The sequence below is a fragment of the Schistocerca serialis genome, chromosome 4 (genome assembly GCF_023864345.2).
Source record: "Schistocerca serialis cubense isolate TAMUIC-IGC-003099 chromosome 4, iqSchSeri2.2, whole genome shotgun sequence".
NCBI classification, from domain to species: Eukaryota; Metazoa; Arthropoda; class Insecta; order Orthoptera; family Acrididae; genus Schistocerca; species Schistocerca serialis.
The window spans coordinates 405,845,336-405,868,166 of record NC_064641.1 but is presented as its reverse complement, the minus strand read 5'-3'; the positions used below and the strand labels follow the sequence as shown (position 1 = coordinate 405,868,166).

General features: G+C 41.7%; 2 protein-coding genes across 2 annotated transcripts in view; one reads left to right on the top strand and one right to left on the bottom strand.

The window, feature by feature from the left end:
• The window catches only part of LOC126473809 (uncharacterized), a 149,643-nt gene extending 139,980 nt beyond the window's left edge, over positions 1-9,663 (top strand). Inside the window, exon 6 of the mRNA XM_050101113.1 lies at positions 7,667-9,663. Coding sequence (XP_049957070.1) covers positions 7,667-7,811 — 145 coding nt within the window. The 3' untranslated portion in view covers positions 7,812-9,663. The remainder of the gene's footprint in view (positions 1-7,666) is intronic.
• An 11,782-nt stretch (positions 9,664-21,445) lies between these two features.
• Positions 21,446-22,831, bottom strand: part of LOC126473702 (uncharacterized) — a 109,824-nt gene continuing 108,438 nt past the window's right edge. Inside the window, exon 6 of the mRNA XM_050100942.1 lies at positions 21,446-22,449. Within this exon, the coding sequence (XP_049956899.1) occupies positions 22,317-22,449 (133 nt within the window). The 3' untranslated portion in view covers positions 21,446-22,316. The remainder of the gene's footprint in view (positions 22,450-22,831) is intronic.

Below are 22,831 nucleotides of genomic sequence, written 5' to 3'. Positions count from 1 at the left end.
CCTCAGTTTACATTTACATATTTTGTGGCAATCTATGAAGACCAGTTCGGTTGGGATCTGTGGCGGAGGGAACGCTAGCATATTTTTTGTTTTGGTAAATATGTATTATGTAATGTTGTTTTACGACATGTTCGACATCCTAGAGGATCTTCTTACTAAGGTTCTGTGGAACAAAATGTTCGTCTAACGTAATTTAATATAACGGTCATCTTAGTTGCAACTCTATATTAAATTGTAGATCGCTCTATAACTATACTGGAATGCTACCTCTCAGGTCGGATGAAGTCAAGGTCATGTCACATCAATGTTATTTTGAGTCAGCGATAAGGTGGACCACTGCTGAACTTCGATTTTACCACACGATGAAGAAAAGTTGTTATGATGTTGTAGGTCGCGCTCCGTCTCACCTTAAATATGCAACCATGTCTAATCAAAATTTGATATTATATCTGACTTATATTGAATATTACATCTGACTAAAATTTAGTAGTGCATCTGAAACATATTTCACCGGGCTAAGATTGACTATTACATCTGACTAAGACCGAATATTGCATCTGACTGTGACTGAACTGCATCTGTCAAAAGAGTAGTCAGACCCGCTAAAAATATACAGAGTAGTCAGGCCCACTAAAAATATACAAAGGCGAAACCCTGACCATGTTCAAGTCCTTGTCCGACGCATTCCGCAACAAAGAGAAAATTCGATAAGTAACCCATAACATCAGTTGTGCTGTTCTGCACGTAACAAGATCTGGAACATCTTAACAGCACTGTGGGAGTAAGAAAACTATTTAACACCTACCTGTAATCTTTCCCATGGATCACTTTACAGTGTAACAAAAAGATTGAAGAAAAATGATATTCTGCTATAACCGGCCAAGGTGGCCGAGCGGTTCTAGGCGCTTCAGTCCGGAATCGCGCGACTGCTAAGGTCGCAGGTTCGAATCCTGCCTCGGGCATGGATGTGTGTGATGTCCTTAGGGTGGTTAGGTTTAAGTAGTTCTAAGTTCTAGCGGACTGATTACCTCCAATGTTGAGTCCCATAGTGCTCAGAGCCATTTTTTTTTAATATTCTGCTATAGCATGTAATAAGTGATCATGCAGTGGACTACTTAGGTTCTAACTGCGAATATACGAAGATTTTATACGTTTCACTTTCTCACCGTTAATCAACTGAAATCGTATAAAAACTGACGAAGAAGTAGAAGTTCCCGTCCAACACAAGAGAGCACGCCTTTTTTCGTAAAAACCGCACAGACCCCGGCTTTGTTGTCTCCATTCTTGTAAGATACAGAGCTTAGTACTCACTGACATCCACGTGGTATGAAAAATCTGAAATTTACAAAGATAAATTACTCCCCAAAATGTTATGAGTGTATCACATATTTTCATTCAACAGGTATATGGCCATGATGCGTACAGTCATGGCACTTGATTTAACACAAATGAACAAAGCAAGGAGAAGAATCGACTGTTTTGCATGCTAGTTCACAAAGTAATATACACTCATGTTCAGAAGAGAAAAAAAACCGAATACCTTCCATGACTACTGATAGGACGTCCGTATTCGCAGAACATGTACATTAACATGTTCTGCAGAAATGACCAACATTTCAGTCATCTCGGTTCAGCATGTGTGCTGTTGCCTAGTACAGGGCCCACCTTGGCCCTTGATAACTTGTTCCATGCATGATGGCATCGACGAGTACAAGGCGCGACTGGCTGTTCCAAAGTTCATCTGTGGTGGTTGGCATTGAGTCACAGCACTGCATCCGTCGCTTCACCATATCCGATACATTTTCTATCGATGACAAGTTTGGTGATCTGGTGGGCCAGGGCAAGAGGCTGACATCCTGTGACACCAAGAACGTACGTGTTGGTGCAGCAATATGTCTTACTGAAAAATTACGTCTGGGGTGTTGTACAGAAAGGGTATGGCTACAGGTCGCAGGATGTCATTCACGTAGATCTCACTGCTCACAGTGCCCTGGACACGCACTAACTGTAATTTGTCGTTGTAACCAACAGCAAACCGCACCATAAGGCCTCGAACTGACTCTGTGTGTCTTACGAGAATCCAGTCACTGTGATGCCGCTCCCTCTGTCTGCGGCGAATCAAAATGCTGCCATCATTTTCAAATAAACAGAACCTGGATTCGTCCATCGATGCCATTCCTGTCCCCAGTGACATCCATACACCATTGACGTCTAGCATGTTTCTGCACGTACTTCAAAGCTTGACGAGGAAATGGACGACGCACACGTAACTCATGCTGTTATAAACGGCGACGGACGATCACCGCTGATAGTGTACGATGTGTGACATTGTTGCACCAGAGTCGAGGAGGACGCAGGTCTATTCTGCAGTGCCGTTCGGATGACGTGTCGATCTTCTCAGGGGTTGCCGTGGGTTGTGAGACCTGACCCACTTAGTCGTGTTCTACGGCCTTCTGTGAACCATTCTCCACACAGTCGTTGCACTGCCGAAACTCTTTGTCCAACATGAGCAGCAAATTCCCGAATGGATGCATCACATTCTCTCATACCCATAATCTGTCCGCTTTCAAACTCACTAATTTGACGGTACGGTTCACGCACACGCCTGCAAGGCAGCCTGAGTGTCTGCTCAAGCCACACTGATCCATTACTAATGGTTTATAGCGACAACGACAGACACAGGCACATTTTACCAGTACGTAGCGTTGGCGCCGCGGTATAGATGTTAGCCTTGAACTCGTGGGCCGACATGGATCAAATGGTAATCAATTCTGCAGAACATACTAATGTACATGTCCTGTGAATATGAATGTCCTGTCTCTAGTCGTTCATGGTGTTCTGTGTTTTTTTTTTTCTTTTCTGAATGTGAGTCTACCTACAGGGTACGAACCGCACAATAACCCTGGGTTCGCTGTGGGGCGGCGGTGGGGTGAGTGGGCTGCTGTAGCCTGTTGTTTGGTTGTGAACCGCTGAGGGCTACGGCGGGGACGAAGCCTCCCCGTCGTTTCTTGGTCCCCGGTTCAGTACACACACACAAAATGAACTGTGACCTTTCCAACGGAAATTACGAATACAGTCGCACAACTGAGACGATACTCGATAGTAGCTTGTGAGGAACGGTGTCAAAAGCCTTCTGGAATCAATTCGATATCCCCTGTCCGTAACACTCAGTACTTCGTGCGAATAAAGCGCTAGTCGTGGTTCACAACAACGATATATTCTGAGTCCGTGTTGGCTATTTGTCGATAAATCGTTTTCTTCGAAGACAGTATATGGTCCAAAATCGACGTTAGTGGTATGGGTCTGTAAGTCAGTGGGCCGGCCGTTGTGACCGAGCGGTTCTAGGCGCTTCAGTCTGGGTCCGCGCGACTGCTACAGTCGCCGGTTCGAATCCTGCCTCGGGCATGGATGCGTGTGATGTCCTTAGGTTGGTTAGGTTTAAGTACTTATAAGTTCTAGGGGACTAATGACCTCAAATGTTGGATCCCACAGTGCTCAGAGCCATTTGTAAGTCAGTGGATTACACCTATTTCCTTTCTTCAGTACTTGGTGTGACCTCAGCAACTTTCGAGTATTCAGGTATGAATCTTCGACTGTCAGGCAATTGGAACGATCACATAGACAATGTTGCGGGGAAGACAGACTAAAGACTACGTTTTATTGGCGGAACACCTAGAAGACAAAACGGGTCAGATCGCTGTTGCAGAAGCAACGAAAAAAGCATGCCAAATTTAAAAAAAACGCCAAATCCCCAAGAGTGGCAAAGTTTTGCAGAAGTTAGAAATATAGCGCGTACGTCAATGCTAGATGCTTTCAGTAATTTACACAATGAAACTCTGTCTCAGAATTTGGCAGAAAACCCAAAGAGATTTTGGTCGTACATAAAGCACACCAGTAGCAAAACGCAATCAATACCTTCACTCCGCGATAACAACGATGAGGTCACTTATGACAGTGCCACTAAAGCAGAATTATTAAACACGGTTTTCCGAAACTCCTTCACCAAAGAAGACGAAAGGTTCCTTTCAGAGTATGCTGATGCAATAGCTCCATGTTTAGCAATTATATACAACCGCTCGCTCACAGAAAGTTCCGTACTGAAAGACTGGAAAACTGCTCAAGTCACACCAATACCCAAAAACGGAAATAGGAGTAATCCGCTGAATTACAGGCCCACATCACTAACGTCGATTTGCTGTAGGGTTTTGGAACATATACTGTGTTCGAACATTATGATTTACCTCGAAGAAAACGATCTATTGACACATAGCAAGCATTCAGCAAACATCGTTCTTGTGAAACACAACTACCTCTTTATACTCGTGAAATAATGAGTGCTATCGACAGAGGATGTCAAATTGATTCCTTTTTTGTTGATTTCCAGAAGGCTTTCGACACCGTTCCTCACAAGCGTCTTCTAACAAAACTGTGTGCCTATGGAATATCACCTCAGTTGTCCGACTTGATTCGTGATTTCCTGTGAGAAAGGTCACAGTTCGTAATAACAGACGAAAAGTCATCGAGTAAAACAGAAGTAATATCTGGCGTTCCCCAAGGAAGTGTTATAGGCGCTCTATTGTTCCTGATCTATATTAACGACGCATGAGACAATCTGAGTAGCCTTCTTAGATTATTTTCAGACGATGCTGTCATTTACCGTCTTGTAATGTCATCAGATGACTAAAACGAATTACAAAATGATTTAGATAAGATACCTGTATGATGCGAAAAGTGGCAATTGACCCCGAATAATGGAAAGTGTGAATTTATTTACATGAGTACCAGAAGAAATCCGCTAAATTTCGATTACGCGATAAGTCACTTAAGTCTCAAGGCTGTAAATTCAACTAAATACTTATGGATTACAATTACAAATAATCTAAATTGGAACGATCATATAGATAATGTGGTGGGTAGAGCAAATCAAAGACTGCCATTCATTGGTCGTAGAACACTTAGAAGGTGCAACAGATCTACTAAAGAGACTGCTTACACCAAACTTGTCCGCCCTGTTCTGGAGTACTGCTGTGCGGTGTGGGATCCGCATCAGGTAGGACTGACGGATGGCAACGAAAAAGTTCAAAGAAGGGCGGCTAGTTTTGTATTATCGCGAAATAAAGGAGTAGTGCCACAGACAAGATACGTGAATTGGAGTGCAATCATTAAAACAAATGTGTTTTGCGTTACGACGGGTTCTTCACATGAAAATTCAATCACTAGTTTTCTCCTCCGATTGCGAAAACAGTCTGTTAGCACCTACATACATAGGGAGAAATGATCATCTCGATAAAATAAGAGAAATCAGGGCTCGTACAGAAAAATTTAAGTGTTCGTTTTTCCCACGCGCCGTTCGAGAAGTGGAGCGGTAGAGAGACAGCTTGAAGGTAGTTCATTGAACCCTTTGCCAGGCACTTAATTGTGAATAGCAGAGTAATCACGTAGATGTGGATATAGAAGATGTAATAGGTCTAGTAAGGAGACTGCCGAAACTACGCTTGTTCGTCCTCCGCTGGTGTACTGCTGTGCTGTATGGGATGTTTACCATATACGATTGACTGAGAACATCGAGAAAGTTGAATGAAGCGCAGCTTGTTTTTTATTATTGCGAAATACATTGGAGAGACAAAGAAACTGGTACACCTGCCTAATATCGTGAAGGGTCCCGGCGAGCATGCAGAAGTGCAGCAACACGACGTGGCGTAGACTCGACTAATGTCTGAAGTAGTGCTCGAGGGAACTGACACCATGAATCCTGGAGCGTCGTCCATAAATCCGTAACAGTACGAAGGGTGGAGATCTCTTCTGGACAGCACATAGCAAGGCATCCCAGATATGCTCAGTAATGTTCATGCCTGGGGAGTTTGGCGGCCAGCGGAAGTGTTTAAACTCAGAAAAGTGTTCCTTGAGCCAATTTGTTTGGGGTGTCTGATTATCCTGCTGGAGTTGCCCAAGTCCGTCGTATGCACAACGGACATGAATGGATGCAGTTCATCAGACAGAATTCTTACGTACGTGTCACATGTCAGAGTCGTTTGTAGACGTATCAGGGGTCCCACACAACTCCAACTGCACACGCTCCACACCATTTCAAAGCCTCCACCAGCTTGAACATTCTCCTGTTGGCATGTAGGGTCCATAGATCCATTCGGTTGCCTCCATACCCGTACACGTCCATCCGCTCGATACAATCTGAAACGAGACTCGCCCGACCAGGCGACATGTTTGCAGTCACTAACAGTCCAATGTCGGTGTTGACGGGCCCAAGCGAGGCGTAAAGCTTTGTGTCGTGCTATCGTCAAGAGTACACGAGTGGGCCTTCGATTCGGAAATTTTATATCGGTGGTTTCGTTGGATGGTCCTCAGGCTGACACTTGTTGACGGCCCAGCACTGAAATGTGCAGCAATTTGCGGAAGAGTTGCACTTCTGTCACGCTGAACGATTCTCTTCAGTCATGGTTTGTTGCGCTTTTGCAGGATATTTTTCCGGCTGCAGCGATGTCGGAAATCTGAAGTTTTACCGGATTCATGATATTTCACGGTACACTCGTAAAATTGGCGTACGGGAAAATCTCCACTTCATCGCTACCTCGGAGATGCTGTGTCCCATCACCCGTGAACCCACTGTAACACCAAATTCAAACTTCCTTAAATCTTGATAACGTGCCATTGTAGTAGCAGTACACTTGTTGTCTAATACAAGCCTTGCCGACCGTAGCGCCGCGTTCTGCCTGTTTACGTATCTCTGTTTTTGAATAAGCATGCCTACACCAGTTTCTTTGACGCGTCAGTGTAGAAGAGAGTGTCACGGCTACGCAATCATTAAAACAAAGGCGTTTTTCGCTGCGATAAAATCTTTTCACGAAATTTTAATCACCATCTATCTACACTGTATGTGAAAATATTTTATGGTCGTCAACCTACGAGGTAGAAATGGTCATCGTCATTAAAAAAAGAGAAATCAGAGCTCGTACACAAATATTTAAGTGTTCATTTCTCCCATGCGATATTAGAGAGTGGAACGGCAGAGTAATAGTCTGAAAGGAGTTCAAAGAACCCTCTGACACGAACTTAATTGTAAACTGCAGAGTAGTCATGTGGATGTATAGGATTGCTAAGTATGGAATTATTGTATCAGCATACTCCGAAAGGAACCTAACTGGTATACTGGTATACTGGTATACTGGTATACTATCTGGATTTGAGGCCTGGCCTTTGTTTGGCGGTTTAGCATTAGAGCCCTTAAGGGGGTGGGTGATGTCACCATTCTAAACTTTACTACTACATTTTTTTATTCAAAAGAAGTTATAATTGTAGCTTATGCACTAGTTAATTACAATTATAAGGTCTCCCGTGATACGTCACATACAAAATAAGTAGAAAATTTCCTGTTTTACATCTTATATTGACAATACCAGATTGAAGGGAACCGTGAATTGACACCAACTGCAATTGTAAATTTTTCAAGGGTGTAGTAATCTAGGATTAAGCTGCTTTGCTCGAAGCTCGAAGGACATCTACATCTAAGTTCCTCATGTTGGCAATTGTTCTTGATTCGAATTCAGGAATACTTACTTCATCTATTTCTTTTTTTGGGTGTACTCCTTGTTTTAGTTGTTGAAATGTCGGCTCGGTCCAGTTTCTCAGACAGGCTACGACGTGTCCGCAGGGACCCCGAGGAGCTGCAGCGGCCCGCGGTCGCCAACTCGGCGGTGGCGCGCTTCCACCGCTACGTGCAGGCGGCCCGCGACGGCCAGGACCAGAAGGACTGCCTGGCGCTGTACCCGGCCTGCACCGTCAACACCGAGCTCTGACCCAGTGACCGCGACCAACCCCTCCAGGAACTGGAATGCCTCAGCCGCCTGGACGCCGGCCAACCTGCCCAGACAGAACCCGCAAAACACACTCGCAGTGGAGTCTGCCGCAGCGGCTTCTGTCTTTGGGACGGGAAAAACCAGTCTGCCCTTCTAGCATTCCAGTCGTTTCCTCAGAACCATTACTGAATCACTCCCTGCACTAGACTGTTTGTTCCATTTAACCGTAATGTCGAGGCATGGAACATTTCTCTCACGCATTCTGTACAAATCCCATACCTGCTGTGTATGGTCTCATTAGTCCCTCGGCCAGAACTAATGTAAGCAGGTACACCGCTTCACTGCAGCATCCTGATGGCGAAAATCTAAAGCATCAGACATACGATATCACAGACTGATTATCGTGTTTGAATCAATTACGGGTCGTACTTTGATTAGTACGAACATTAATCAGGTGCTATTAAGTGATAAAGGACCTAAGTGATCTTTCTGCACTCCTCTAGAACTGCTCAAAACATCGTCACTGATAGCAATGGATTTTTGACAAACTGTATCTGAGTATTTGAGAATTCGGAAACATTAAACGCCCTGCATCGTTGGCAGTGTAGTAAGACAAAATGATATCTTCTTGTTCCAAGAGAAAGCCATGGCCAGCAACTCTACCAAATAACAATCGACAACTAAGAGATATAGGAGCGGATGTATTAATAAATTAGAATGCGTTGATGTGAGCTCAGCTTGTTCCGCTGTCTAAGTAATCTTTACAGCTCTTACTTCAACTGCCGGTGTCAGGGTGCTGCAATACTGATTATCCGTTTATTGTAATCACCGAAAGCCGCTTTTTTTTTTTTTAAAAAAAAAAGGTCATTAATTAGATCCTTTCAAAAGTACCGTTGTTAAGGAAGGCGTGATCAATGTAATCCATTTCTAAGAACAAGTGTATCTTGTGAGTGAAGCGTGTACCTGGCAAGGGATTAATTTCTGTGTAACGTACGCTACGTTCATAGAATGTGGGGAGAAACATCGAAATGTATAATCTTTCTTTGAAAGTAAAGCGAATTACATTTACTGTTTAATTGATTAGGTGGATGTAGCTGCGACCAAAAGTCAAAAACGAGTCAATAAGAGCAAAGGAAGTTGCTTCGAGGCTTAGAGATGGGTTGTGCATCAGTACTGATTTGGAACACTCACGGAACTTGTGGTCGTTTTAATAGATATGTTATCAAAACACGAGCCACTGACTCAACGTGCTTTTAGTGCAGTGGAGGTACTCGTTATCGTCAATCACTACGCAGGAAATTACCAAGACATCATCTTAAACACCTTAGATTACGAACCTTGTTCAAAATGTAGATTTGAGTGATATTGCCCGACGGGATTCTAAGAGGCGTAAAAGCTAAAATATATTGCTTGGTGGCAATTGTGCAAGAAAAAGTATCTTCCACTGGTATTAAAATGAAAAAATTTTCAAATACCACCGATTTCAGATATTTATAATACATCAAATGACTTCGTTCCTTAATATCTGATGTTGACTTCACGGTTGATTCAAATACAATTTCTTTCAGCCGACGAGGACTTTAAAAATTTACTGTTCAATTTTTTTTTAAGTGTATGATACTTACTAAGCACACAGTGAATTTTTTCCAAATATTTTGTTTCCTTGAGTTCGACGAACAAATTAGACGTATAAATAACACAGCCATTGATAATTTGTTAGTTATACAAAATTTCTTGTCGTAATTATTACACATGTTAATTCGTACATTTACATGAAGTGTCCACCAATAGCGTTAAGCACTATGTTTGTGTGATCGCTTATCGTATGTTCGTTAGTACAGAATGTAACTTAATATCCGTTTCTTTAAATTGCTACAAATTTTGCATGTATAGAATAAGAACATGTACCTCTTGCTCAATTATGAAGACCACTGCTTAAGAAACTTAAGAAAATGCATCTCTGTCGCTACAGTTACATAGTCAAATTGTAAAACGATGGGTTTATTGCCCCTCGCGTGTTACTATTTCTGTAAAGATGATTTTGATGCATTTGTTCATTGGTGATTTATTTAGTTATTTATTTAATTTATTTATTTATTTCCTGAATAGTTTATTCTCTTTTGAAATAAACTCGTTTTATAAAGGAATGGGATTCTGATTTTCTGCAATAAACAGGGTAAGGATTTGCATGCTTATATTTAATGCTTGTGTACTCTTACTTATAAATAGGGAGTACGTCATACGGTAAGAAAAAAGAGCTCACAGATGGATTCTGTATTGCATGTAAGCAGTGGGCGTCAGAAAGGAGACAAATTTAGTTCGTATAGTTTGTCGCTACTTTCTTTATACTTGGGTGGAAAAACTTCTACTTACCTCTGTCATGTGGGTGCCATATTTTGGTGAGCTGATACTTCATGTTCCAGGATTTAGGGATCACGACCTACGCGATCTACGTTTTGTTTCCATATTGTTATAGTTATTGATTTTGGGTATTCGCTGGTATCGCTTGGAATAAAAGAAGTGTCATCATATAAAGCGCCTATGTGGCAGTTAGGTGAAGGATGAATTTTAACGGAAGCAGGGAAGGGGTCAGTAAGTGTCGACGATGGTTAAATCTCTCGTAGAACCTCACCAATGGCGACCGTGCTATACAGTTTCGTTGTTTTTCCTTCCACCATAAATATTATTTTCCTGAGTATCTTCTAAATCAAACAAATCCAGAACCGAAATACTGAGTAATGATAAATATAGCACGCTGTCACTAGTTTTCAAGCAAGCGTCTTTCATATTGTCCCACGGCTGCTCTTAATATAACTGTGTAAATTCCTGTAGACACTGTATTTCTTGCAGTGCGGAAGTACTCGAGATCAGCAAAAAATTTTGAACTTCTGATGATACTACATCCCTCCATTAAATACATTACCTGTCCAAGTGGAAAAAGTAGTTGCTAAGCCGATGGAGATGATAAGTATTTCCAGTATATTTACAAGCCGAAATTCTATCCCTTTTATCTTGCCTTTGAGACAGAGATGTCGAGAGTTTAACTGAATTCCACTGATTCCGATTCAATGCTCAAACAGCGAATTACATCAGTAGAATTTAAATGCACACTTGCACCATTTGCAATTTTTATTAAATTACTTCTGTTTGTGCTAAGCCTAATTACGTGTCTGATAAATTTATACAAAGTAGAAACATATTATTGTGACTCTCATTAACGTACTACAGTAAACAAGGCGTATCTTCGTTGTCAATGTTTAAAAATATAGTATTTAACATTTCCCCGGAGTATTTTTCCATGAAGTTATGGAAGAACTGGCAGATATCGGTGACTTGCCACCATGATATTTCGAAGCAGAGCTTTCAGCTCATCTACAGATACATACAGCCGAAATTACACGGAGCTTTTCTATTTAGTGTGCGGATCATCTTCGTTCGGTAAAATCGCAGAAATATGTCGGTGGCCAAACTTTTTGTGGAGACTTGTGAGAAGCGGCACTGGACTCAGTTTCATAACTTACAGTATTCTGGCAATATGTTGACAACACATTTGCACTATGTGCCTTCAGCATTCTTGTACAATTGTGCCGACTGTTAATCTGTATGATAAATTGGCTGGAAAGTTCTTTATTGTGATGCGAGATATTGGAGATGCTCTGTCCTTACGATTCTTTCTCGTGTGCGTGACTCAGAGTTTCGACATTCTCCAGAAGTTTTTTTTAACATCTTATCTCCACACAGCACTAGACAAAAACTACTATGGAGTTGAAGAAAATCATATTCTCCTGTTTTCACACATCTTATTGGCCCGTAGGAGTGACGCTACACACGGACATTACATCGACGGTGTGATGAAATGCCACTCCCACAGATCCGTCTTACAAGGAACCCTTTGAGTGCGAGGTCGCAAAAGGCCAATGATGTTTACGGCATTTTGCGTTCCAAATATTATCTACCATGTAACCATAATATTAGCTGCTAATGGCAAAACGGGACGGGACTGGAGGTATCCAATGTGAGCATAGCATGAGGCTACGGAGCGTAGTTGAACCTCTTAATCGACGAATAATTCATAACAGTGCTACAAGGCTAGTGCTGCTGATATAAAGTATAGCAATAGCTACCATAAACAAAGGAAACATTGGATTGTATCTACAACAGCAGTTGCCGAAGTAAGACTACATCAAAAAGAAGTGTAACAAATTCCGCAGAGTGAGGAAGAAGAGGAAGATGAAATATTAGAGTTTATGAAAGATGGGTCACTGGAATGTGTGGTGTCGTAAACGCTGGTCTGTGCGGACAATGTACATGAGGGCTACAATGACGACGATACGTGCGTAACAAGTGAAAGTAATACTGAAACAGGCGCCGAGCCATGTAGTTCATCATCCTCGTCGGACAGGGAGCCAAAAATACCGTCTCCAGTGGAAAAAAGGATAGTCATTGTCGAAGGAGGGGGTACTAAACATAATTACTTACACGGAAGATCATCCGCATCATAGTAAAAAAGAACTATTATGAACACATTTCGAATAAATCCGCAGCAATATGACCGTGTAGTGCATAAGAAAAACTACGGACATTCAAGGGAGGACAAGGTGCACTTGTTACAAAACCCGATGTGCGTTTGATGGATGCTCGATGCAATTTACAGGATGTGCACGACAGTGACCTACTACGTCATGCACATCAAACTGCGGGCGACACAGATTACAGTGATTTCAAGAGAAGCAGTGGATAGTAAAACCACTTCAAACAGTGCTACAGAATTGGAAGACGTAAGATAAAGAAATTTCAAACAAATCATCAACTTGACGATGCACAGCAAACTGCGGAATCGGCCGGAAATTTGAGGATAAGTTAAACAAACTTATCCCGCCGTTCAGTAAGGAATTTTTTTCAGCTCCGACGAAAGGGGCTTTGACGATGGAACGCAAATGAAAGGGACCCTAGAAATTAGAGGTACCAAGAGAGCTGTATACGGATCAACTAATATCAGTGCCTGAATAATTCTTGTACAATTGTGCTGACTGTTAATCTGGATAGTAAATTGGCTGAGAAGTTATTTATTGTGCTGCGAGATGTTGAAGATGCTCGATCCCCTACCATTCTTTCTCGTATGTGTGATCGTGCAAGGCCAGTAGGGAATATTTACGTCACAGCAAGAGAGAGTGGGAAAATGGAGGTAAGAGAACTAGAACTATGGTATGATCACTGCTTTTGGCCAATACCTGGTCAAAATAATTTGTTTTTGCTAGATTCCTAGGCTGCGTATAAAAATCGTACTCTTTTAGAGCAAACTATCTTTCCCGAAAAGTGTGTGACATTGCAATTCATATCACCTAGAACCACTGGACCAAATCACTTTCTGGATGTTTGTTTTTTCCGTGCCTAAAAAACATACTATCGCACACCTGCAGCTACGCCTTTTAAGGCGTTTCACGATAATCTCCACGGCAGACTGCTTCGCATTCTGTTGCATGCTGTGACATTCCATCAGTCCTCATCAATCCGTCACACTAATGTGATTCCATATGCATTCTTTAAGAGTAGGCTGCTCCCAAGCAGTTCGCCTTCGATCTTAATGGTGTGAACCTCTGTGATTACTGTGGGGCGCAATTTTTCATTTTGTGTTTAAGATGCAAGTGAATGGTTTGTTTAGAACATTTCTAGAATGTCGAAGACGTACAGTTTGTGAAGGGTTTTGTGTTGGCAGAAGAGCCAACACCGTGGTACTAGAGGAGGCCGAAATGCACGCCTTTTAGCTCAAGCTGGCTGGCGTGAGGAGGGAAGAACTACACTGACGTGAGGTCTGGAACATGCCAAGGAATTAGAATTCAGAAAGCGGACGTTATTAGTTTGATACTTAATTTTAACCCATTAATGATGAACGTCGCTCTTGACGGTACATGATTCACAATATTATCAGTTCATAATACATTCTTGAAGAATATTGCGCCTTGCTAGTTCGTAGCAAATGACGTAGCTTTAGCTATGCTAAACTGTCGTCTCTGCAAATGAGAGCGTATGTAGGCAGTGAACCATCGCTAGCAAAGTCGGCTGTACAACTGGGCGAGTGCTATGGAGTCTCTCTAGACTAGACCTGGCGTGTGGCGGCACTCGGTGTGCAATCACTGATTGGGTCGACACGCGGGTCCGACGTATACTAACGGACCGCGGCCGATTTAAAGGCTACCACCTAGCAAGTGTGGTGTCTGGCGGTGACACCACAAAGGGTAATCCATACATCCCATAGAATGTTGATTTCTGCACCTCTCGGACACTCCTTTTCTGTCATCCTTCTGATGCGTATGATTCATTAGCAGCTAATATGTTTCCTGTCGTAATTGTTAACACAACACTTTCAAATGAGACTTACTAAAGATTGAACTTGCGACGTCGCACTCAATGGGTTCCTTTCTACAAGTTACCAGTAACTGGCACGGACCTTCTCGAAACCTTCATTCACCGCGCCCATACAATTTCAGATTCAGACAGACTTCATACACAATTGCAACAACTGCTAACTGTGTTTTCTTTATTCTTCTCGTAAGATACTGAGGGCGCTACATGCATACAAACTAGAGAAGAAGAAGTATAGCAGTTTATATCACGTCTATCCATATCCATTGAGTATTTCATTTTACATTAGTTCCCATTTCTCACTGCGACTATTAGGTGCACTGAAGAATACGGCCCAACTTAATTTACGTACAATGATTTTGCCATTTACATTTGTGAAATACGCCGTCGTATGCAATTAGAGCGTTAAGGCACTGTAACCGAGTGAGAGCCGATCGTGCGACACACAGAGTTAGGGAACGGCAACAACACGATAACACTGCATATGGGTAACACGTAATCGACATGACACTGTTGTATACATAAATAATTACATACATAAGGCTTTCATATTTTTTCCTGGAATACATTGTCCCAGCGTTAAATTTCAAGCAGTTCCCATCCCATGGTTCTGACTAAGGTTCTCGGGAGACCTCCCTTAGTCCTTTGGCATATGACGAACTGAAAATTCGCTGCTAAGTGTTTCCAAGTGGGGAACGCTATGGCCCATTACCAGCTCGCTTTCCACTTCTCTGGAAAGAGCCTACTGTTTGGTTAGGGGCTGAGAATTACAAAAACAAAACAAATATAAAAAAGCAGAGTTATTACTTCATTTCCAAAGAAATCATAGTGGAAGACAAGTTCCTTTTCCAGTTATCAGACTAAGAACAGCCGACCAGTTGCAAAGGATAAAGTAATCTTTACCTAGGTTTCAATAGATATAAATCTATCTTCTTCAGAAGACGGCAGTATTATAACATGAAGTGATATGTCCTTATCGTTTAGGCAAACATCTGCATAGTTACATTAATCATATAAAATATAGCCCTGAAAACGGGGTTTGTCAAACAAATAAAATAGGTACATAGAAGTTGCAGAGCGCCTAAGCGACTCAGTTATCTTTCCAGTTATCTTTTTTAAGAGTTACCGGTTTCTTGGTTTCAGATTCTTGTCAATAATATCTCTGTACGTAGTGAATGCTGTACACATTCTATGGTTTTCTGTAATTTTTACAGGACTGGGTTTCTCCGCCATGGTAAATGTTTTCTTTGCTGGAACACGAATATAACACAGTAGTATTTCTGATTGTTTTCTCTTAAAACGTAACAAGGGAATTTTTGTATTGTAAAGTGTTTCTAAACGCAAATGGTTCTCAAAATAATGGAACAAATAATTATCAGGTCGTGGTATCGAACTGAGGTTGCTCTACTGGAGGTCGATTAGTATACACGCATGCCGTATAGGAAAAGCTATTCCACTTCACTCATATACTCGTATAGTTACTTCAGTTACGTTACAGCCGATTCTATTTTGTATAATTTTTTTTTTTTCGAAAGAGCTACTCTGTCGACCAGAGTTGAAACTCAGATCTTCATTCATTCTTACTCTGCGACCGTTGATTTTGTTGTGAAGCAGTCTGAACTTCTAATATATTTTTGTCAGTCTCCTTGAATAGACTACAGGAAACGCAAACGATAACTTCATGATATTTAGAATGGTCGTGTTGCAAAATTTGAGGTAGATTTCAAGCACCATTATGGCTCATAAGTACGTTCCACCGTTCATTACTGATGGTATGAATTCCAAGGAATGAACTGCATGTTACTATTTTGTGTTATATCACAGTTATATAACAGGAGCCGAACTAGTAAGGTAAAGTTCACTTTGGTGTTCCCACTATTTTGATAAGAATTTACAAAGCAAGCACCAAGTGGTGCTATATCGAGGGGCAAGCATTCCGTCTTCAATGTTATTAGTTTTTCATGAAATGAATTACTGAAACAGCTATATCTCCAAATTAGAATTATGTGTTTAAGATTTCGCGTAAAGAATTTGTTATATTTGAAGATCAACTTTATATTCGACAGGAAAGATAGTGTTACACGTACGTTCAGCAAAATGCAGTGGGAGACATTACAAGAAAAGACATGGTGTATCACGAAGAGACCTACTCACAAGATTCTGGAAGCCCACGTTCCAAAATGGGCGAAGAAAACTTACTGCTTTCTCCAGCATTAATTTCGCTTGACGTCTAAGACCTTAAAATTAAACCGACACTCTTTTTACACACGGACCATCCGACAGTGGATGTGGAAGAAGGGGTAATAACATTGGTACACTAAATACACACCGCCACTCACGTTACGTTGGATCGTGGAGTTTCTCACTCCAAAAAATGACCAGTTCGAAGAAAAGATACTTTTATGCTATCGAATGTTTCCCTGACACAAGCAGTTCGTGGAGGTCCCTGAGCATGTTGATAATGCGAGCAGCAATCGTCGAACCTCCGTCTACATCACATATAACAACTTCAAGAGCGTGAGAGACGTTTGATGGTCGTTTAGTTTGCAGATAAGGTCGGGATAAGTTATGACAGCACTCTGGCGATTGTCACAGATAAACTAGGGTTTCTTTTGACCACTGCTCAAAAATTGAACCGTTTGCAGGGGTCTGAACGTATCTTGGCTACATTTCACAAGGAGGGAGCTTCGTTTCTGACTCGCATTATCGCCTTTGATGAAACGTGGGTGCATCATTTACATCCCTAAATCAAAAGAAGTAAGCAGGGAGAGAGGAGATCGGTGATAATAAAGTCTCGGTTGTCAGCTGGAAAGTTCATGGCAACTGTATTTTTTCTTCCTTTACGCGTGGTTTGTTGCTTATCGACATTTGCGCGGATGTAGGACAATAAAAATTGTATGCTACTGTGACTTAAGAAAGGCGTTTTGTGGCAAACGAAGTTACTTCTCGATAAGAGAATGTTCTTCTGAAAGTCGACGTATATACCAGCACAGTAGCCCGGACCAAACAAAAATTAGAGCAACTCGCCTAGTAAACACTTTAAAACCCTCTCCGCAGCCCACACCTACCTGTTTGTGACTTTCATGTCTCGGTCCACTCAAAGAAGCTCTGGGAGTTCAATGATTCAACGAGGACTCTGGGCTTGAAATGGCTGCAGCCACGAACGACTTCATTCAACGAGGGAGGGATATCAAAGTTACCTATTCGCTGGAAAAAATTGTTTAGAAAGCAGGGGTTTATTTAGAAAAACGACTTGTACTTGTATTATAAATTATTAAAAACATAAGTTTCGTTATTTTTTATCCACTCTCGTAGACACTACATTTTCTGTGAATACATGAACCACTTTTGGCTACTTTCTGCTATAGATCCAGTCTCTATTGACCCAAATGTACAGATCCTATATCAGATACTATATCAATAGAACTGGTATACACTGAAGTTGAAAAGCGAAAGCTTTGTACAACTACATCGAGATACAGACCATCACGTTCTGAACTCAGTGTCAGAATGCTTACTAACTTCCGTCGCTCAAATAAACAAGTGATTAATGACTTTAAATACCACAGTACCACATGGGCGTAAGAGCAGGATAATGAGATTGGCACAGCACAACTCGGGGCGTACGTAACCATCTGAGTCTTATACAAGAACCGAAGTAACCCACATAATTTAACAGTGTTATATGGAAACGCGGCTATAGTCCACTGATATTTAGCAGTGACAGTATATCCCAGCAGTGCATAAAAGTAATCTTAAATTCTGTTCCAAACACACAGCGTTTACCAATCATTACCAAATACAGTATATGCAGCAGTTAGATCATAGCGTTCCATTTCGAAGGAGGTATAAATTCAAGAAAAGTTACTTGGAGAAGTTTAAAAGCTTGTTGGATGCTGCAGTAGTCCAGCCTCAAGTCGACTCCTGAATCACAAAATGCACCCGTTGAGACTGTAGGGTAATGTTCCAGAATGTCGATACCGTGTGATTGAGGCACCTAATCACTTACTGTTCGGTTTGCAAGACACGGTACTACGAAGAAAGATCGTTCTGCTCAAGCAACACTACAATCTGACAGCATCGAAAATGAAGACTTAGAAAAACTCGTGCAAGAACTGGATCTAACCAAGAGCAGCCACAAGGCATGGCAGTGGCTGAGACGCCTCAGTAACGATTGAACTACTCGTAGGTTAATTCCACATTAGTATATCGTTACTATCCAAGTACCTCCCCAGCTACTCGCGAGTGAGAAGTCAAATACGAAGTACCGACCATACACCAAAGACATCGGGAAGAATCGGATGAACCAGTGCATTTCAAATGTCAAAACAAGGCTATCGAGGAGAGCTGTTGGCAGATTAGATCACGTCCAGGGGGTACGGCAAGAGCATGTATCCTATATGTCTTCAGCAATTGCGTGAGCAGGTGCCAAATACCGAAGATAAGGAGAAAGAGCAGACTGACAGCTCATGTCCATTATTATTATCCGGGCTGTTATGCCGTGGTCGGTTGATGAATTTTGTGTCGATTCCCAACGTTTCGTCTCCGACTGCGGGAGACATCTTCAAGGGGGTCCGTAGCTCGATGGAAGGTCCAACACACCCACTGGCTCGCTAGCGAGCGATATTTCCGGCCGCGAAAGTCTACATTTTAGTATCAGACTGACAGCTCTTCTTAAACCAGAGAGGAAGCAAATCATGCGAAGAACATTAAGCCAGATTGCGTTTTAAGCCACCTCTACGAACTCACGATTCTGAATATAATTCTAACAACAAATGAATACTTGCACAAGAGGAGGCAGGGTTTCAAAATGGGGAAAACAGTACAGAGTAGCTCTTTAATCTTACATCGTAGAGTATGAGTCTGAAATCCGTCAAGTTACTGCTGAAACTTTCGTGGATCTGACGACAACCTATGACACTGTCAGTCACCAATCAGTGCATGTCACAGTGTACAACCTGCTTAAGGACATCTAAGTGAATTTGTCGGCACTTTTCTGCAAAATCTCGGGTTTTTTGTTGATTGCCGATCACAGAGTAATCACTGGAGATAACAGAAAAGTGGTCTGCATCAAGGAAGTGTTCCAACTTCACTTCCTAACGAAGTCTGTACCAACAATCAACGGTTGACTTCTAACACAATGACATTTCTGTGTGCCAGTGAACTAGCAATCGCTGCACATGGAAATAGCTTTGCCACTAGGGAGAAATCTGACAACTTCCCTCAGTAATCTTTAGGAGCCAGATAAGAATAAACCTTTTTAGATAGGTCTGTGTATTTCATCAACGGAACGGAGAATCTGTGAGCTGTATACAGGGAGAGTGGGGTAAAGTAACAACGGAAAGGGAAATTCAGTTAAACCATGGTTCCTGGTAGAAGCCTACTGCTTACAGATTCTGATACTACGCGTTATACCACACCAAATATTTATAAGGAAAAAAGAAAATATTGTATATACCAAAGGATTTAATTTAGGCAGCGCCTGCCAGCTTTTCGGCATAGGTTATTAGTATAAAAATTATATGGTATTCTATTCTGCTCTGTCAGCTGGAATCTGATCTCCGAAGGTCATTCACCGTAGACTGATAAAATCGCTTTTCCTTTGCAAAAATTTAATTAAGGACATCTTGTTCTTCTTCATTGAATAGACTCCTCAAGTTTCCCATAGTGTTTTTACTACCTACTGCATCTCTGTTTTATCCCAGAACTCTTTTCCGCATGTTACTTGAAATATTAAATTACTTTGCTGCTGCAGAAAGAAACATCTTTTCATTCTTCACCGTCTCAATCGCATTTTACATTCTAATACAATGCTATGTTTGATTCCCTGATTTTTGGACTTATTTTTAAAGCCTCTTGATGCTCCAATATTTTAAAATATACCAGGCGGCGGCAGAAGACAGTTTTCAATCTCATTTTTGTACTCCCTTAAATATTAATAAACGGAGACAGTTTTAAACATAATTAATTAATTTACTCGAAATCATCAGTAAGGGATAGAAACATAGACGACAGCTTTGTGTATAAAGGGATTTAGAAGCCAAGGTGTAGTATTATGCGTGATATACAGAAGTAACTAACTTTCGATGGGGTAAGCAGATAAAAAATAACTGTTGGAGAAAGTGGACACTGAGCGAAAATACATTGTTTAAACATCGATATCGTAAAAAAGTATTACTATGGATTTAAATGAGCTAACAGGAATAACATAGGTCACTTACCTTACATCAGACAACTGAAAATCAGAAGAGTTTTTACTAAACAATAACGGAACTAGCTTCCTCTGTCAAACTCACAAACAACAATGATGCTATCTATTAGAACTAGTGTGAGCCTTCTCGGCAGTCACAAGCACCGTTCAGGGCAAAATGTAAGTAATGGCCACTTTTCCCACCCTGGCCACTTTACAACATCTTCACCTATTATGGGCAGGGATCCAACAAAGGACTTTCACTCATCAGAAGACCTGTGACTGATTCTTAACACAAACTCTTAAATTCCAAAACTATTAAAAGAATAGCAGAATGAACATCACCTCACGGAACAATCTCATTTGCAAACTGGTGGGGTCAAAATGTGCCTGACTTCCTCCATTCAACAAGCTGGCACGTCAGCAATGGCACTGTATTTTCTGCTGCTGAATACACCGGACTGGTACAGATCATACATCGGACAGGTACATTCAAAGCTAGCCGTCAAGTCTCACCACCGGTTCTCACAGCTTTAGTTCCGCAGTATCTCACCTACCTTCCAAACTTCTGGAAACAACCACGGGCTGTGGCTAAGCCATATCTCCGCTACATCCTTTCTTTCAGGAGTGTTAGTCTTGCAAGAATTTTGGAAGGTAGATGAGATAATGGCGGAAGTAAAGCTGTGAGGCTGGAGCCTGGGTCATGCTTGGGTAGTTCAGTGGGTAAAACACTTGGCTGAGAAAGGAAAAGGTCCTTTGTTCGAGTCCTCCCAGGAAGTTACATAGGCGTTAAAGCGTTGCATAAGAGAGGCAAGGAGTGCTGGGCTGGCAAATTGAAGATTCACTTACTTTGGAGTGTAAATATTGTGTATTGTAATAACAAAAATGATTCTGATACAAAATTTGAATTCACACACAAACACACACACACACACACACACACACACACACACACACACAAACGCGCGCGCGCGCACACAGACACGCACACACACAGCCCTTATGATATCATGTTTACTCCCACACCTGGAAGTGATATGTATTTTTCACTATTTCATAATATTACTTTAAAAGAAGGACATTATTGACTATAGCTTATTTTTACAGTATTTTGTTTTGTTTATGAGACTTTTATTACAAATGGATACATGGGAAGGCAATTGGAATACGTCTTTAATTATATGATGCACCAGCACCGACCATCCTCTCTCAGTTCTTTTCCTTTGCTTCCCGCAGCACACGCTATTCAGCCTTACTTTTATGTATGGAACCTGGCGTAAATTCAAGTATTGCTATATTCTAGTTGAAAAATATCATGTTCAGCTCTTCTTGCGAAAACAATGTGCGCATGGCTAGAAACCAAGCGTTATAAACAGCACTGTGCGACAATTCCTGGAATAAAATAAAGAGCATCCGAAAGCGAAAGCATGATATCGGCATCAGCTGGACGACTTCTAAGTTTTGTAACATTATTTTCGGAATTTTATTGTTCAGTAAAGAGTAACATGAGTATTTGCCGTCTACTTCACCAATGGAGGCGAGTAGAAAGACGGAAAGACCAGCGTTTGTTCCCTGGTAATCGTTCTCTTCGTCACATCGGCTGATGGTAGCTAAAAATTTTTGAGTTATGAAGATATTTTAACAATTTGTTGTTCGTCAGAACTCTGCAGAGAGTAGATGGATGAATAATATAGATTTGCTCCACTAGCAGTCCCCTGAAACAAACGCACACAGCATGTAATAAGAGGACATAGGACATAGATGAATCTGTCCAAATGCTAGTCTTGATACATGGCGAAAGAATGAGAAACTACTTTTGATACTTCCGCAAAAGCTAATAACCGAAAACCAAATGCGTCTGCACTACGATAATATTCTTCGTCCGGTGGAGACGTGCAGTGAAATCCCGTCCACCCAAACCCAGGCTGGCCGCAGGTGGGTGGAGGCCCGGCTCAGTTGTTGGGTGCGACGATGTGTATGGTGAGCCAGCGCACCATCTCGCGCCAGAGGCACAGGGCGTCGTAGTTGATCATCTCCTCCGTGGCGGCCGGGCAGCGGTACTGGAACACGGCGCACGACCGGCCCCTGCGTGCAGACCAGGTCAACGTGAGTGGGCGGCCACCTCAGGCGACAGACATTCGTTATTGCTCTCATTTAATAACAGACCTCAGACGGTTAGCTCCATTATCATACTAGTTGGTTCTTCATTTATCTTGGTAGCAATATAAACAAAAAGTTGTATGACCGGTTTTAGTTGTTGAACAACCATCTTCAGATCTACGAAATGTAATGGGAAACATTTTTTAGTAACCGAAATTACATTGATGAAAGCTCGGGATATATAGTCGACTCTCGATAATTCGAAATTCAAGGAAACTCAGAAATACACTCTTGGAAATTAAAATTGCTACACCACGAAGATGAAGTGCTACAGACGCGAAATTTAACCGACAGTAAGAAGATGCTG